We start from the raw sequence: 18106 nt of genomic DNA, 5'->3' as shown, positions 1-18106 counted from the left end.
CATGTGCAGTGGTTGAGGCCCTAGTGCACCCATTCTCCCTCTCTTAAATAAACAAATAAATATAAAGAGGCCAGATGTGGTGATGCACACCTTTAATCTCAGCACTCAGGAGGCAGAGGTAGGAGGATTGCCATGAGTTTGAGGTAACCTTGAGACTACATAGTGAATTCCAGGGGTCAGTGTGGGCTAGAGCGAGACCTGACCTCAAAAAAAATCTAAAGAACTTTATTAAAGGGGGCTGGAGAGATGGCTCAGCAGTTAAAGGCACTTTCAATTCTCTAGCCATCCACATTAAGCCAGATGCACAAAGTGGTGTACACATTTGGAGTTTGCAGTGGCAAGAGGCCGGATTCACCCATTCTCTCACTCTGCTTGAAAATAAATATACATGTACATATATATATACATATTGTTTGTTTTAAAAAGAACTTACTTTATTTAACCAAATATAGATCATGTCATCTCCACCCACTGGAACCTATGAGAGTCACCCCATCCCATAAACCTAAACCTTACCAACCCCCCAACTGCACACATCCTCTCCCAGCCTGCCTCCCAACTCCACGGTACCCAGAATAGCCCCCAAGCCCAAAGACTGCAAGGACAACCTGGGCTGCAGCCTGTACCCTGGCAACAGTAGGGACCCCAGGAAAGGCAAGGGTCGCACTCAGGTACCCCACATTTTCACCACTCCCTGTGTCCCTGGACATCTCTAAAAGTAGGTGGCCAGTTTCATCCCATGGGTCTTTCCAAATCCAGGGCTCTGGATAGCGACCCCGAGAGCAGCCAGCAATGGTCCAATGGTCTCGGCCACCAGCCCAGCTCAGACAAAATGTGGCTGCCGCTCCTGGCTGGTGCCTGGTGCAATCTGTCCTCCACGGAGCCTCATGGTGGGCAGCATGGCCGTTGATGTGTTGTTGGATTGGTTGGTGTTGTGGGTGCCCAGTGGCTGGGCCGCTGCCTCGGCCTCCAGGTGCTCCTCGCTGCCGCTGCGGCTGCCGCTGCGCTGACTGTCTCCAGTGCTGGCCTCGGCCTCCGTCTGCTCCAGGAAACTGAAGCGGTGCAGGACGCTGGCATCTGATGACGACAGTGGGTCCGAGGCCTCCTCCAGCTCCGAGTCGGAGTCATTGGATGCCACGTGGGATTCTGGAAGAGAGAGAGAGAAATGGAGAGAGATACACAGAGATAATGACAAAGAGGCAGTCAGTAAAGTGAGAAGATAGGACGTTGTCCTGGAAGTGGTCAAGGCTTGGCCACCCTCTCCTTCAGGGATACTCGCTCCTGTGGGGAGGCACTAGGTCCTCCTGACACTCACACACATGATGTCATAGGTTTGCTGTGCCCCCCTTCTCCGTATGGGTGACTGTACTCTTTTTTTTTCTAAACTTTAAAAAAATAATTTTATTTATTTACTTGACAGAGAAAGAGTGGGGGAGAGAGAGAATGGGTGCACCAGGGCCTCAAGTCACTGCAAACGAACTCCAGACACATGTGCCCTCTTATGCATCTGGCTAATATGGGTCCTAGGGAATTGAACCTGGGTCCTTTGGCTTTGCAGGTAAACATCTTAACCACTAAGCCATCCCTCTAGCCCAACTGTGCTCTTTATAACACATCAAAGGAGAAGCCGGGGTATAGGGACAGACAAGGCTCTGTGGTTGTACAAAGGGTGTGGCTACATTATAGAGCCATGCATCCTACTGGCCCAGTGACCAGCCCCCCCCCCCCACTCACCGTGACCACCGTCCTCCGTCTCCTCCGGCAGGGGAAATGTGGCCCCCTCTCCTGCATCCAGGTAGCATGTGGATGTCCCCAGCTTGGCCTGGTCATTGGTTGGCACTTCCTGCAGTGGGAAAGGGTGTTAAGGACCAGCCATCTCCAGGATGTCCTTATCTTAACATTTAATAAATGACCAGATAGAAAACACCCAGAGTGCCAGGCATGGTGGCACACACCTTCCCCCCGACCTTTGGTTTTTCAAGGTAGGGTTTCACTCTAGCCCAGGCTGACCTGGATTCACTACAGAGTCTCAGGGTGGATTCAAACTTGCAAGATCCTCCTACCTCTGCCTCCTGAGGGCTGGGACTAAAGGTGTGCATCACCACACCTCGCTTGGTGGCACACACCTTTAATCTTGGCACTTGGGAAGCAGAGGTAGGAGGATCACTGTGAGTTTGAAGTCAGCCTGAGACTACATAGTGAATGAATTCCAGGTCAGCCTGGACTAGAGCAAGACTCTACCTTGAAAACAAAACAAAGCAAAACAACAACAAAAGAAACCCAAAGTGTCAATGTCCAAGTGATGCCTAGGTACATGCTCTGATAGAGAGCCTGAACGGGGCACAGAGGCCAACATCCAGCCACAAGAATGCTACCCTGTGGCTGTCCCCTGATGGCTGACACTGTTGGGGTCCTGCCAAAGCCGTGGAGAGAAGGACATCCAGAGACATCAAGGAATGCTGGGAAAAGGGTGAAGAAAAACAAGAGTGACTTCAATTGTGGCTGGTGGTTTATGATTGACATTCCAGCAAGTTCAATGCCAGCCTAGGCTAAGTGAGACCTTCCTCAAAGAAAAAAATCCAGGGGCTGGACAGATAGATGGCTTAGCAGTTAAGGTGTTTGACTGCAAGGTATAAGGACCCAGATTCGATTCCCCAGTACCCACATAATCCAGATGCACAAGGGGGTGCATGCATCTGGAGTTTGTTTGCAGTGGCTGAAGGCCTTGGCAGCTCATTTTCTCTCTCAAATAAATAATTTTTTTTTAAAAAGGGGCTGGGGGCTGGATAGATGGCTTAGTGGTTAAGGCACATGCCTGTGAAGCCTAAGGACCCAGGTTTGATTTTCCAGGTCCCACATAAGCCAGATGCACATGGTGGCACATGCATCTGGAGTTTGAGTGCAGTGGCTAGAGGCCCTGGTGTGCCCATTCTCTCTCTTTCTCTTCCTCTCTCTCTCCCCCTCTCTGTCACTAATTAATAAATAGATAAAAATAAAATCTTGGGGCTGGAGAGATGGCGTAGCGGTTAAGCGCTTGCCTGTGAAGCCTAAGGACCCCAGTTCGAGGCTCGGTTCCCCAGGTCCCACGTTAGCCAGATGCACAAGGGGGCGCACGCGTCTGGAGTTTGTTTGCAGAGGCTGGAAGCCCTGGCGCGCCCATTCTCTCTCTCCCTCTATCTGTCTTTCTCTCTGTGTCTGTCGCTCTCAAATAAATAAATAAATTAATTAATTAATTAAATTAAATAAAATCTTTTTAAAAAATCGAGCTAGAGAAATTGGTTAGCGGTTAAGGTGTTTGCCTGCAAAGCCATAGGACCCAGGTGCGATTTCCCCAGGTCCCATGTAAGCCAGATGCACAAGAGGCACATGCATCTGGAGTTTGTTTGCAGTGGCTAGAGGCCCTCGCAAGTCTATTTTCTCTCTCTGATTGCAACTAAATAAATGAAATTTAAAAAGAACTTTCATTAGAAAAAAATCCAAATTTCAAAGGGGAAAGTGGGGGGGAGGGTATTACCATGGGATATTTTTTTATAATCATGGGAAATGTTAATTAAAAAAATAAATAAAGAAATAAAATTTAAAAATCCAGGGCTGGAGGGATGGCTTAGCGATTAAGGTGTTTGTCTGCGAAGCCAAAGGACCCAGGTTCAATTCCCCAGGACCCATGTAAGCCAGATGCCCCAGGTGGCACATGCGCCTGGAGTTCATTTGCTGTGGTTTGCCCTAACTTACTCATTCTCTTTATCTGCCTCTTTCTCTCTCCCAAATAAATAAAATAAAATAAAATTTAAATTAAAAAAGAAACAGGGCTGAAGGGACGCCTAAACGATTAAGGCACTTGCTTGCATAGCCTAAGGATCCAGGTTTGATTCTCCAGGTCCCACATAAGCCAGATAAACAAGGTGATGCATGTGTCTGGAGTTCATTTGTACCAGGGCTAGAGGCCCTGGTATGCCCATTTTCTCTCTCTGTCAATCTCTCTCCTCCCTTTTTCTGTCTCTAATAAATAAACTTTTAAAAATTAAAAAAGTATTTAAAAAAAATCCAGAAATGCATGAGGAGAGAGGAGGGGTCTTGGGAGCTTATCACCAGGCCTCAAACCCATGTTTCATTCAGTTCTCTGCTTAACACACTTCACAGCCTACCCCAGCCAGGCAGCCCAACCCAAATACTTCCCAGAATTCTCTGTGTCACCGTCCAGGGGGATGGCAGGGAGGGACTCCCACCTGCAGCAGCCGAGTGCTCTGCTCCATCAAGCCCACACACTCACCTGGCCCCCAGGTGCCTTCGTGGATTCCTCCTCCTCAAACACCAGCTCATAGTAGATGATGAGGGTCTCGACGATGCGGGCCTGGTGGGGGTAGTCCACGAGAGAGGAGAGGGACACGGTGGCCTCAGTAGGCCGTGGCCGCAGCAGCGTGGGTCCAAACACGATGCCCAGGTTCCCGGGGGTCATCTTGTTGTCCTGTTCCACCTCTACAATCCTGCAGGGTAGCAGGCGACAAGGTGTGAGTGGATCCTGGCCCCACCACACCCACCACCTGCAGGGGGTGGGGGAAGGTCACCTGCGCAGGTGGCGAAGCAGGTACTGGAGAGTGGCCTGGTTCTCGGCCGGCAGGTCTCGGAGGAGCTCCCGCAGGCGGCCCACCATGGCTACATTGACCGCCTCGTTCTCAGATCCGTCTTGTCGTCCCCGGGAGGCAGCCTTGGCCTCGGCCTCGGCCTTCAGGCTGTCCTTGGCCAGTCCCACCAGCTCATGGTACAGGCGGAAGCAGATGAGCGGCTCTGGCAGCTGCAGGGTGAGATGAGAGCGGTCAACTGCTTGGTAAGACCAGTGCCTGCTGGCACACGTCTTTAATCCCAGCACTCGGGAGGCAGAGGTAGGAGGAGCCCCATGAGTTTGAGGCCACCCTGAGACTGCTTAGTGACTTCCAGGTCAGCCTGAGTTACAGTGAAACCCTATCTCGAAAAAAAAAAAAAAAAAAGACTATTACCTGCCAAAGCCCGGCCCACCTAGCTCTAACCACGCCCAGTAAGACGTTGGTCACGCCCCAAGACACTAGGGGTCCACCTAGTGGACCACCTGGTTCTGCCCCATCCCATCTCAGTATCTAACCAGACCCACTATGCTAGGGCACCGCCCACTGCAATCTGATCCCGCCCCTAATTTAGCACTTGTGCCCACCATGGCCCCGCCCCCATCCGGTACCTGTTCCCACCCCATGACATTAAGGGACCACTTACTGCACCATAAGCCTACATCCCACCCATATCTCAGACATGTGCCAGTCAGGACCAGGCCTGCAGCCACGCCCACTGCAGCAGGCCACTCACTGCATCTGATTCCACCCAGTCCCACCCCGGCCAGGACCCGCCCACTCTCATATCAAACTCCATCCCTAACTCAGTACCTGTGCTCACCCAGGCCACGCTTCCCCACCCACCTCCGTTCAACCTCACCTGCCGCAGGTAAAGCTTCAAGACATTGCTGATGTCATGGGGCAAGGCCTGGGACAGCTCCACCAGATCCTTCCCGTTTTCGAAGGCCTGGCACAACTTCTCCACGCGAGTCTTCACACCATTGACTCGGTAGATACCCTAAAGGGTGGGGCAGCAGTCAGTCTCCACCTCTGCAGGGCCCCAAGAGTTCCCGCTATCCCCCATTCCGCAACACCTCCTGCCCCATTCCCGGGTGTCACCTTGGTTCGCAGTGCACGCCTCTCAATCTCACAGATACACTTCTTGATGATGAAGGGCACGCCATCCGGGGTGCCACGGGCTGCCTGGCTAAAGTCCTGGCCGAAGAGCTGAAGGCGCCCCTGAAGCTTCTTGTGACCGCACTGGATGGCCAGGGTCTCCAAGCATTTCTTGTGACAAGCCAGGCAGCACTGGGGGCCAGCAGGGAGTGTATTCAGGACCCATCAACACCCCCAGTGCGGAAGCCAGGCTCCACCTCCAGCTCCGAAGTTTTCCTCCCACCTTTGCACTAGCTGAACCTCCTCCCAGCCCCAGATGCCCTGTCCACCTCTAGTGTACCCTCCCAGGAGACCCAGTCCTGTCCCCCAAACCCAAAGGCTCTCCCCAGTCTTCTGTGCTCTTCTAAAGCCTTCCATCCCTAGGGCACCCACGCCCAGGCCTCTGGGCCCCGCGCACCTCCTCACACTCGGCCCCCTGGAAGTAGACGTAGCTGTTACATTCTCTGCACTTGGCGGGGCTGCGGAGTTTGCGCAGCCGGTGTGTGCGGGCGGCCTTGGACAGCCCCACGTGGCGGAAGGGCCCACTGGGCACAGCCACAGGCAACTCAGGGTCCATGCCATCGAGATCAACTGAGGACAGGATGGAAGACACGTCAACCGATACCAATCCTGCAGACCACTTCCAAACCCCCTCTCCAAGGACTGCACCCCCTCACCCTGCTCAAAGGCGGAGGTTACTGCACTGCCCTCTTGGTGGGCCAGTTCCTCGCTAGATGACATTGTGCCACTGGAAGACGTTCGTTCGTACTTTGCAAAGTCCCCTGTAGAGGAAACGGAACTATCAACCACCCGGGGCCCAGGGCTGCTGTTCTCCATAGCTCCCTGGCCATCCCTTCACCTGAGCCGATGCTGGGCTCCAGAGCAGCCTCCGTCTCTGAGATGGTAGTGGGCCATGACTTGTGTACTTGGTGACCTCGGCCACCTGGGGGACAAGAGCAGAATCTGCAGGGCTGGCCTTGGGTCACAAAGAGGCTGCCCCTGCCCCTTGCATCGCTGCACACTCACCCCGGTGCTCCTTGGGCAGCCCACCTTCCTCCGGAGGGCTGCCAGTAGTTTCTGCCCCCACTGGATCACCTACATTGAAGCTGCCCTTCCTGGTGCGCAAAATGGGGGACCTGGTGGGAGGACGCCAGGATGAAAGAGGTATGATGATGGCAGGTCCCCCCCCGCCCGGTGCATCCCACTACGAGCAAGGTTGTGTTACCAGGCACTGGCGGAAACGTGGGGCTCGAAGTCGTAGCGCACGTCGGGCTCCTCTTCGCGCTGCAGCTGGCGCACGTGCGAGGCGTACTGCTGGCCTGGGTCGTACAGCTTGCTGCTCTCGCACAGCATCTGGAAGTTCACGGGCAGCGGTGCCGTCTGCATGTGCATGAGTTGGTAGTACGAGATGGTGGCCTGCAGGGGGCGCGCGTGAGGTGGCTGAGTGGACAGGGGCGGGGACTCGGAGCTCCGCCCACTAACACTAACCACGCCCCGTTGTCTCTGCCCCGCCCCACCATGGCTCCACCCCCCAAACTCTCTCCTTCTCACCTCACCTATTGACCTTCACTGCTGGGAGGTCCCCCAACCCCCTGACCCTCATTCCACTAGCCCCGCCCACTTCCACCGCCACGCACCGACTTGATGGTCTGATCACTCTGCCTGATCACCTCCTGGATCTGCCGCAGAGCAGTCACCTTGGTATCCTCCAGCTCCTGCTTCTGGGTCTGCGCATCCGCCACGCATGTGCGGTATGTGGCCATAGCTTCCTCTGCCTGAAGAACGGTGGGGTCAGTAGTGGGGTGGGGTCAGTAGTGACAGGCCTGCCACAGTGCTGGGAAACATGGGCCCCGTGGGGGCAAGCCTGTCATTCCAGTGACTCAGAGCCTGAGGCGGGAGGATTGGGAGGTTGAGGCCAGCCTGGGCTAAGAGTGAGATAAAGCTGGAGGGGTGGTCAGCAGTACAGCTGCCTAGAATTCCCCCAGTGAGGGCTAGGGGCATGATCAGTGGTTAGTGACAGCCTAGAACCCACAATGAGCTCAGGGGGCGTGGTCAGTGGTAGAGTGACAGAGTAGGACCCACAGTGAGAGCTGGAGGCGTGGTCGGCAGTAAAATGACAGCCTAGAGCCCACTGTGAGGGCTGGGGGCGTGTCAGTGGTAGAGCACTGGCCTAGCTGGTGGGAGTGGGCTGCTTCTCTCACCAGTAGCACAAGGAAAGAAGCCCCAAGGAGCAGCCTCACAGGACAGGAGGCAGGACAAAAGTCTAGGGGTGGACAGTCACACACATTGAGTCAGCAGCCCCTCTCCTGCGTCTCTGGGACTGTCTGCTGCCCACCTTGCTTTTGGCTTCCTCCTCCAGCCTCCGCCTCTTGTCCAGGGTCTTGGAGGCCGAGCTGCCCGTCCCAGGCCCTGCACCTTGCTGCTCCTCCTCGGCCTTGGCCACCTGGCTACGGGCCTTGTCATGGTCCTCGCAGCGCTGCTTGTAACTCTGCTTGGCCTTTCGCAGGTTGGCCTCAGCTTCTTGCTGCAGGTGAGTGAGAGATACTGTCTAGCTAGGCTGTCTCCCTGATCCTCCCCAAGTCCCCATCAATGAAGATCCCACAGCCCAACACTGCAAGCTGAGCCCCAAGAGAAATGAACGACTCCCCCCCAACTACTGGGGAAACCGAGGCACAGCTCAGCTATGACAGGAAGCACAAACTGTGTCACCAGCCCACTCAGGGTGAGTTTCACTTCCTTCTGACATGAAAACAGACAGCCTCCAGGCAGGAAGTACTTAGTCACAAACTGGCGGGCTGTGGTATGGGGGAGCCACACCTAGCGCTGGGAGAGCAGAGACGCGCTGACAGTGGGGATCAGAGGGAGAACTTGTGCTTAGCCTGGGCTTAATGTTACAGCAAAAGAAACCTCAAGAGACAAAATCCAAAATAAAAATAAGATCAAAGTCAACCAACACATAAAATCTCAAAAGGCCAGCACAAGTGATGATAGCATTTCTAAAATCAACTCTAGAAGCCAGGCATGGTGGTGCAACCTTTAATCCCAGTACTTTGGAGGCAGAGGTAGGAGGATTGCAGTGAGTTCAGGGCCACCCTGAGACCACACAGTGAACTCCAGGTCAGCCTGGGCTAGAGTGAGACTTTACTTCGAAAACCCAAAAATAAATAAATAATAAAAAATAAAAATAAAATAAAATCAATCCTAGGATGGGGAAGATTTTTTGGTTTTGATTTTATTTTTTCGAGGTAGGGTCTCACTCTAGCCCAGGCTGACCTGGCATTCATTATGCAGTCTAAGGGTGGCCTCAAACTCACTGGGATCCTCCTACCTCTGCCTCCCAAATGCTGGGATTAAAGGCGTGCACCACCACGCCTGGCAGGGAAGGCTTTCTGACAAGTATCACAGAGTCCATTAAATAGCAAAACACTGAGCTGAGGAGATGGCTCAAGTGTTAAAGGTGCTTATTACAAAACCTACCCGTCTAACTTCAATTCCCCAGCACTCACAGTGAGGGCTGGGGACGTGGTCAGCAGTGGAGTGACAGCCTAGAAGCCACAGTGAGGGCTGAGGGTGTTGTCAGTGGTAGACAGACAGCTTAGAACCCACAGTGAGAGGTAGGGACGTGGTCAGTAGAGTGACAGCCTAGAACTCGCAGGAAGGGGACTGGAGAAATGGCTCAGCATAGTTAAAGCACTTGCCTGCAAAGCCTAACAACCCAGGTTTGATTCCCCAGTACCCATGTAAAGCCAGATGCACAAAGTGGCGCAAGCATCTGGAGTTCATTTGCAATGGCAGGAGGACCTGGTGTGCCCATTCTCTCTCTACCTCTTTCTCTCTTTCAAATAAATAAATAAATAATATTTAAATTGGGACAGAAAAATGGCTTAGTGGTTAAGGCACTTGTCTGTGAAACCTAAAGACCCATGTTCTACTCTCCAGGATGTACAAGGTGATGCAAGCATGCAAGGTCACACGTGCACAGAAGGTGGTACATGTGTCTGGAGTTCAATTGCAGTGGCTGGAGGCCCTGGTGTGCCAATTCTCCCCCTCTCTCATGAAAAATTACAAAAAAAAAATACTAAAAAGAACCCACAGTGAGGGCTGGGGGCGCGGTCAGTGGTAGAGTGACAGCCTGGAACCCACAGTGAGGCTGGGGGCGTGGTCAGAGGTAGAGTGACAGCCTGGAACCCACAGTGAGGGCTGGGGGCGTGGTCAGATGTAGAGTGACAGCCTAGAACCCACAGTGAGGGCTGGGGGCGTGGTCAGAAGTAGAGTGACAGCCTAGAACCCACAGTGAGGCTGGGGGCGTGGTCAGAGGTAGAGTGACAGCCTGGAACCCACAGTGAGGGCTGGGGGCGTGGTCAGAAGTAGAGTGACAGCCTAGAACCCACAGTGAGGCTGGGGGCGTGGTCAGTGGTAGAGTGACAGCCTGGAACCCACAGTGAGGGCTGGGGGCGTGGTCAGAAGTAGAGTGACAGCCTAGAACCCACAGTGAGGCTGGGGGCGTGGTCAGTGGTAGAGTGACAGCCTGGAACCCACAGTGAGGGCTGGAGGCATGGTCAGAGGTAGAGTGACAGCCTGGAATCCACAGTGAGGGCTGGAGGCGTGGTCAGCGGTAGAGTGACAGCCTGGAACCCACAGTGAGGGCTGGGGGCGTGGTCAGAGGCAGAGTGACAGCCTAGAACCCACAGTGAGGCTGGGGGCGTGGTCAGCGGTAGAGTGACAGCCTAGAACCCACAGTGAGGCTGGGGGCGTGGTCAGTGGTAATGCATGTAACAACACCTACATTCCTTTAAACTAGCCCCAAGGGAAGTGGTAAAAGAGCATGGAGCCTGCGCCAGACTGGAGACTATGCCTCAATTTTCCTCCAGTTTCCCCTGTTCTGAAGACCGGCAGCATGCGCTGGGACCCAGTGTCTGCTTGGCTCAGTTGGTGTCTCACAATGGAGACAGGGAGGCCTGATGGCCTACGCATGTGCAGTATTACAGCGAGTGGCACCTGCGGTGCAGATGCCCTCAGCTTACCAGCTTCCTCTGTGCACGGTGCCAGCACTCCTTGATCTCCTTCCTTCGCCTCTCATGCTCCAGCCGCCGCAGGGTCAGGGGCTGGGGGTAGGGGGCTGTGAGTGGGGGCCCTGGTATATCCCCCCACACACAACCCTTGCCACTTTGGGATGCTGCCCACCTGCATGAAGGTCTGGGTCTGCAGCGTGCTCACCGCCTGAAGCATACCATGGCCAAACTCCAAGTCTTGTTCCAGGGCCAGTGAGTAGATGGATAACAGGGGCATGTGGGGCTGTGGGAATGGTGACAGTGGCAGCCCAGCTGATCCCAGCACTCAAATCCCGCCACTTCACCTCCCTCCAGACTTGAAGCAAGTATCTAACTAACAGAATCCCTTAAGGCGTGCATTGAGGAGGCTCACTTGTCAAACTCCTATGCACCCTGCAAAACCCATGCCCAATTATCCCCTCCCCCATGCTCCCTAGCCCACCTCGTGTGTGACGCTCTGTCTGCAGTTATGGGCCACTTTCTGCAGGCCTTTGGCAAACTCCATCTCTGCAGGGTTGTGAGGTGAGGTATGTCAGGAGGTGTCCACAAAGTCCTCGCCCCAGACCCACCCGCAGAGACAGGGGTACCCTCATGCTCTCTCACCTAGTGCGGTGCGCTTCTCCAGGTAGCTGATGAGGTCCTTCATGTACTTGGCCATGCCCTTGGCGTACTGCAGCGCAGCATCCACGCCACCCTCACAGCGTTGAAGGAGCATGTCTATCTCCTCCGGGGGCGGGCACCCTGCAAGGCAGCTGCTCACCCAGAAGCTTCGCAACCCCTATGTCCCACAACCTCTTCCCCAAGACCTACACGCCATCCTCATCAAGACACTCACCCTCATCAAGGTCCTCAGTGCCAGGAGGGGTACACTCACTCCCCGGGCCATACAGGTTCTCCATGGACTACAGGGAGAAATGACAGTCACACTGCTACCAGCCATTGCTCCTACGCCCCCTCCACTGCCTTACTACCGGAAGATGGAGTCACTTTTTGCCCAGATGCAAGTGAGACTAGGGCTTTGCTGGGCCCCCAGGAGCCCCTCGCCAACATACAGAGGCCTTGCCCTCCCCTGCTCACCTGACTGGTGTCGCCAGGGGGCACAGCCAGGAGGGTGCTGCTGTCCACCTCACCCAAGAGGAACTCGGACACGCTGCAAAGCAGGGGTTCAGTCCCAAAGCATGTAAACACCCTGTTCCTCCATGCCAGCTCCCCTCAGCCCCGTGCATATGTGCACACTATCCCCCCAGCTCTCCTAGGCCCCGCACATACGTGCAGCTGAATGACACCGCCATAGTTTCCAGAGCCTTCTCAAACTCCCTCTTGTCTGACTCATTGTTGCACTCGTAATGAAAGGCTGGGGATCAGAGATCTCACTTAAGAGAAGCCCATTTGTGCCCGTCAAACCATTTCTGACACCCCCTGCTCCAGGAAGCCCTACTGTGGTGCAGCTGACCTTTGACCTTGGCGATGAGGGTACCAGCCGCTGTGAGCGTCTCCACCGTGTTCAGCAGGGGGTACTTGGAGATGACCTGGCGCATGACACGTAGAGCTTCACCCAGGCACTCATGGGCCAGTGGCCGGCGGGCCTCGAGTTCTGAAAGAAGGGTTTCTCTAAGTCTTCCTGTTTCCTCAGAGCTCCTGTCCTCAGGTGAGGAAACTGAGGCAGAGATGGAAGGAGATGACCCATTCTTTCTCAGTGCTACCCCAGGAGGCAGGTACCATCAGCATCTCCATGTTATAGGTGGGGACGTGGAGGGAAGCTATTTCTTAATGATCACTCCATGTTCCTTCCACACCTACTCCTGGAAGGTTTGGCAGAAGGACCCTACTGGATTCTAGGCCTGAACTTCCTGCGCCACAGGAAGCTACCAGAGGTTTCGCAGCTCACCAGAGTGGCAGTCAGCCTGCTTGACCGTGACTTATTACGTTTTCCATTTCATCCATTTCATCTGTATGTTTGACACAGTGTCTCCCTCCAAAGCCCAGGCTAGCCTCAAAAAACTCAGCACAGCCGGGCGTGGAGGCGCACGCCTTTAATCCCTGCACTTGAAAGGCAGAGGTAGGAGGATCGCTGAGAGTTCAAAGACAGCCTGAGACTACATAGTGAATTCCAGGTCTGTCTGGACTAGAGTGAGACCTTACCTCGAAAAAACAAACAAACAAACAAACAAAAAAATCTCAGCATGCCTTGAATCCCAGTATGGCAGGCTGTGAGTTCAAGGCCAGCCTGGGCTACAATGAGATACTGCTTCAAAATAAATAATAAGGTGGGGGAAGTCAATCAAAATTCAAGATTTTCTGGCCGAGTGTGGTGACACACACCTTTAATCCCAGCACTCAGGAGGCAGAGGTAGGAAGATTGCTGTGAGTTTGAGGCCACCCTGAGACTCCATATTGAATTCCAGGTCAGCCTGGGCTAGAGTGAGACCCTACCTCAAAAAAAACAAAGAAAAAAGAACTCAAGATATTCTGAATAAGATATATGAAAATCTACTTTCTTAAATAATGACACATCCAGAAGCCATAGATAGATTGTTTCTATAAATTTTTCAGTGCTTGGAATGGGATACCTTCCAGTGAGTGGTTGGCCAGGGAGGTTCCTGTTGCCTCCAAAACATTATAGGCTAAGGCCCTTGGCTCCCTGTGAGAAAGAGATGGTAAGACCCTATTGCTGAAGACTTCACATGCCTGAGTGGCAGAATCACTGAGAAAACAAGCTGGTGCTGAGCAGAAAACCTTCTCCCTGTAGGCCAGCCAAGTGAAAGCTGGAAAAGGCTGTACTGTATGCAGCCTTATGTGAGACAGAAATCATCAGTGATGAAAACAGTGGACACTGAAAACTTCAAGTTTGGCCAAACAGGCCAAATGACTGAACGAGTGCAATAGTAGCATGTCTGCTCTGGGGGAAACCAACTGCTTTCTAATTGGACTCTATGAGAGGGAATACATTCTGGTACTGAAATCCTAATCAAAAGCCTATGGCAGGGGAGGTTATGAGCCTTAGGGGTATAAAGCCTGCTCTTGTCTGGATAAATGCATATATTGTTTTCTCCAAATTGCCCTGAAAGCACTACACTTTATGTTCATACTCATATATTAATGCTACTCTCACTTTTGGTTAGAGAAGCTTCTCTTTTCAGATGGTGATGACCACTGGGATGACCCAAAAGGCAACATAGTGCTCAGAAGAAGGGACGGAGGAGTGTCCAGAACTGAAACATCTCATATCCTACAAGGCTCAGGGTCCATTGTGGAACAGGTGGTAGAAAGAATGTAAGAGCCAAAGGAAGGGTACCACTCCTTACATACTACTTACTGTCCTGACAGAATTTGGCCTCAATATCCAAGACTAGACCCTCATAATAGGAGAAAAAGATGATGACATCAAATTAAAAAAGAGACTAATGGATAGAGGGAGGGGATATGATGGAGAGCAGAGTTATGAAAGGGAAAGTGGGGGAGGGGAAGGAAATATCATGGTTTGTTGTCTGTAATTATAGTTGTCAATTATATATATATATTAATAAGTAATAAGGGCTGGAGAGATGGCTTAGCAGTTAAGGTGCTCACCTATGAAGCCTAAGGACCCAGGTTCTATTCCCCAGTACCCATGTAAGCCATAAATGTACAAGGTGGCGCATGTGTCTGGAGTCTGCAGTTCCTAGAGGCTCTGGTGTACCAATTTTCTCTCTCTCTCTCTCTCTCTCTCTCTCTCTCTTTCTCAAATAAATAAGTGAATAAAAATAAAATACTTCTAAGGAGCCAGGCATAGTGGTGCACACCTTTAATCCAGCACTCAGGAGGCAGAGGTAGGAGGGTTGCCATAAATTTGAGGCCACCCTGAGACTACATAGTGAATTCCAGGTCAGCCTGGGCTAGAGTGTGAGACCCTACCTCAAAAAAAACACAAAAAAACAAAAAAACCCACAAAAGCAAAAAAGAAAACAACAACAAAAAACTTTAAAAAGCCGGGCCTTTGAAATATCAAAAATAGATAAATAAATAAATGATAATAAATCCTAGCTGGGTGTGGTGGTGTACACCTTTAATTCCAGCACTCAGGAGGCAGAGGTAGGAGGATTGCCATGCGTTTGAGGCCACCCTGAGACTACATAGTGAATTCCAGGTCAGCCTGGACTAGAGTGAGACCCTACCTCAAAAAAAAAAAATAATAATAATAATAATAAGCCCTCATAGCAATCCTAACCCTCCCTCCCCGCACCTTAGACAAGGACAGAATGCCTCTGCATCAGGTCCCACCACCTCTGGCAACCAGCCTGGTAATACAGAGAGATAGCGGGAAGCCATGCCCCTTGGCAGAGAGGTGCTTTTCATCCTTTCCTGCCTGCAGAGATGACTCTAGCCAGCCAAATCCCCGAATGCCATGCAGAGTCCAGGCTTGACCCTGGCTCTGCCAATGTCCCTCACCTCCAGGTCCCTTGGTTGTGGCCCAGGGCCTAAGCTCTGGTGATGGACACCTTGTCCAGATGTACATGGCTCAGGGGACTGGTGTCTGGATTCTGGGGTATCTGGCCACCAGCCAAACCCGCTCAGGCCAGTCCTTAGACCATGCCCCTCTCTGGGGACACTGCCCTCTGTGTCTGGTCCCATAGCAGGGGTCCTGGGCTGTCCCCTCCTGTCCCTGGAGGACTCTGAAACACCACTGGAAAATGGGGATGGGCTTAGGTTCCACTAGGAAATAGACCTACAGTGGAAGTCTCAAGGGTAGACAAGGCTCTGGTCAGGGACCTCGTGGGTCACCCCCAGCTGCGACCCTAATGTGCCTTAGCCATCTAAGGCAGTGTGCACACACCTAGCTGGAGATGTGCCCAGGCTGTGAGGGGCACAGGGGGTCGCTGGGACGCTCCTCCCCCGTGTATTGTGCACTCCAAGTTGTTTTTGAGAGAGAAAGGGAGGAAGAGAGGGTGGGAGAGAGAGGGAGGAAATGGGTGCACCAGAGCCTCTAGCCACTACAAACAAACTTCAGATGCATGTGGTGCCTTATGCATCTGACCTTACATGGGTACTGGGGCACCAAACCCAGGTCCTTAGACTTTGCGGGCAAACGCTTTAACCGCTAAACCATTTTTTTGTTTGAGGCTGGGTCACTGTAGCCCAGGCTGACCTGGAACCCTCAGAGATATCTCCTGCCTCAGCCTCCCCAATGCTGGGGTTAAAGCCCAGCACCCCCATACTTGCCTCACCCTAAGTCCTTCCCTCCATGCACAGGGGGCACCCTCATGCCCCAGCCACACCCTGCCTTCCAAGGAAGCTCCAGCCTGGGAGATTAGGGCTTCCCCAGGAAGCCACTGGGCCTCCACCCCTGGGACCTGATAACCCCAGGGTCCCGCCCTCCAGGACAGCCGGGCTGGCCTCCTCTCCTAGGCTGGTTGTGGTTCTTGGGGAAGCCTGAAAGAACTTGGCACAGGCTGGCACTGCGGTTTTCAAGAGCGGCCAGCAGGGGCTGAAGCCGATGCAAGAAAGAGGTGCCATGTCCACTCTAGGCCACAGCGCCTGCCCTGACTGCCAGGGACAAACAGGAAGGAGATGAAAATAACTTGGCAGGAAGCAGGGTTGTCAGCAACCGCGTGGAGGAGAAAGCGGAACTGTGAACCTACATACGGGTGGCGCGCATGCTGCCTCTAACACCTTCCGTGGGTCCCCACTGCCCTCAGTACAGCAGCCAGGGTCCTTGAACCTCACACAGAGCTCCATGGAACCCCCCCCCACACACACACACACCTTAGATCTACTCTCCATTCCTATGTTTCTGAAGCCCTGCACAAGATACTCCCTTTGCAAGGAACGACATCAAACTCCTACACATCCCTCAGAACTTTAGCTGGCATGTGCAGCTCCCCCCAGGCAATTCCAGTATGCAGCCTTCCATCCACTGAGGCATTTGTGTGCCCCTGAGCTCTCACCGTCTCGCAGTACACAGTCCTTGAGTTTTTCCAGGCCTTCTGCGAATCGTGCCACATCAGCTAGCAAGGTTGAGATGTCTTCCACGCCCTCAGGGAAAGGTCCCTCAGTTGGCAGGTCTGCAGGGCTGGTGGCGGACAGGGGGCTACGGTAGCTTCGGCCTAGAGTCCGGGAGGTTGCGCCAGAGAGTGGGAAGCTGGTCCCGCTGGTGTGGCGGCTCAGGCTCGTTGGCCTCTTGAGCGTGCCTTTGGCTCCGGAGGAGGAGGTCGTGGCTGTTGGCTCCAGGCCGGTCCCGGAGGACACCTCCACACCTTCTTTCCTGGACAGCTCCTGCAGGGATGCAGACAAGAATAAAGAGGGCGGGGGAATACTTCATCCTGGACACTGCCTCAGTTTCCCGAGAATTGAATCGATTCTGTGTGGGGTCAAAGGCAAGAGGTCAGAGGGCTGAGATTTGGAGTCCCGCCCCCCCCCCACCTGTTACCCAACATCCTGTTCCTACAGCTTTCACAAACAACCGTCCAAACCCAAACCACAGCCTGGGGTGGGGCCTGCAGAGGCTCAGGGAGGAGGGGGCGCCCCACTTCCTGGTGGGGGTGGGGAAGACCCACTAGAGGGTCCCCAGCACTAAGCCTCCCACCCAGGCTCCTGCAGAACTGCCTGGAAAATGAACCCTCGAAGGAGCGAGCAAACCTCCTGGGTCTCATGGAGACCCCCAAACTTCACAAGTGAACCAAAGCTTAGTAGACACTCTCAGGCCCTAGAGACACAGACTCCAACATCCCAGATCTCCAACTGCTCCAGAATCCCCCCAAAATCTAACCCCCAAATCCATAGGCATCCCCACCCCAGCACACTTCCTGGCACCACAGTGGGCCCTTGGCATGATAGGGGGATACAGTGGTCATTCCTTGGAAAGATAGGGAACACGATGGCTTCCCCCAAGACTCTCCTACCGTGAGCTGGACCCCTGAATCCCAGGAATCCCATGTCTCCTGCCTTCTCGCCCTCTGGGGGCTGTAGCTGTCCCAAGTCCCCCGCCAGCCCAGCATGCCACTGAGGTTCCACCCTGGTCCCGCGAGGTGTCACCTCGGGTCCCGCCCGCTCTGTTCCCAACTCACCCCAGAGGACTGCGGGTTGGGGCTTCCCGCTCTGTTCTTTTTGGAGATGGAAGGAGTTTTCATCAGTTCACGTTTCTTCCGGGAGAACATGGTGTCAGTGGCTGGGTGGCCCAAGGTGTGACCGGGCCAGGCCAGGATTTGGGGGTTTCAATTCTGAAGTTCCCAGTACAGACCGCCTGTAGACCACATTGCCCAGAGCCACCCCCTCCCCAGCTGTCAGGCCCACGTGATGGTCCCTAGGCCCTTATTGGTGCTCTTGTCCCCAACACAGGAAAAG

The 18106-nt window shown here is 53.6% G+C and overlaps 1 protein-coding gene across 1 annotated transcript; it reads right to left on the bottom strand.

The window, feature by feature from the left end:
* Nucleotides 1-454: 454 nt before the first annotated feature.
* On the bottom strand, nt 455-17980 carry Arhgap45 (Rho GTPase activating protein 45). The gene is made up of 23 exons (XM_045135011.1): nt 17830-17980; nt 16711-17038; nt 12240-12380; nt 12056-12140; nt 11864-11936; nt 11622-11688; nt 11390-11527; nt 11229-11293; nt 10920-11030; nt 10760-10840; nt 8071-8259; nt 7373-7510; nt 6961-7151; nt 6762-6871; nt 6595-6678; nt 6413-6517; nt 6154-6326; nt 5700-5888; nt 5461-5598; nt 4566-4792; nt 4271-4484; nt 1735-1843; nt 455-1146 (listed from the first exon to the last, which is right to left on the bottom strand). The coding sequence occupies exons 1-23, from the start codon at nt 17917-17919 to the stop codon at nt 824-826; spliced, it is 3369 nt and encodes a 1122-aa protein (XP_044990946.1). The 5' UTR covers nt 17920-17980; the 3' UTR covers nt 455-823.
* Between the last annotated feature and the right edge of the window lie 126 nt (nt 17981-18106).

Source organism: Jaculus jaculus, chromosome 15 (assembly GCF_020740685.1).
Source record: "Jaculus jaculus isolate mJacJac1 chromosome 15, mJacJac1.mat.Y.cur, whole genome shotgun sequence".
NCBI lineage: Eukaryota > Metazoa > Chordata > Mammalia > Rodentia > Dipodidae > Jaculus > Jaculus jaculus.
The sequence above is the reverse complement of the archived record's forward strand: the minus strand, read 5'-3'. Positions and strand labels throughout refer to the sequence as shown.

Bases quoted from the DNA above. Each gene is read 5' to 3' on its own strand.
- Arhgap45 (XM_045135011.1), bottom strand. From the start codon at position 17,919: ATGTTCTCCCGGAAGAAACGTGAACTGATGAAAACTCCTTCCATCTCC. The intron at 6,518-6,594 runs GTGAAGGGATGG...TTTCCTCTACAG, and splicing joins GGAGCCCAGCATCGGCTCAG to GGGACTTTGCAAAGTACGAA. The intron at 4,793-5,460 runs GTGAGGTTGAAC...CTCACCCTGCAG, and splicing joins TGAAGCTTTACCTGCGGCAG to CTGCCAGAGCCGCTCATCTG.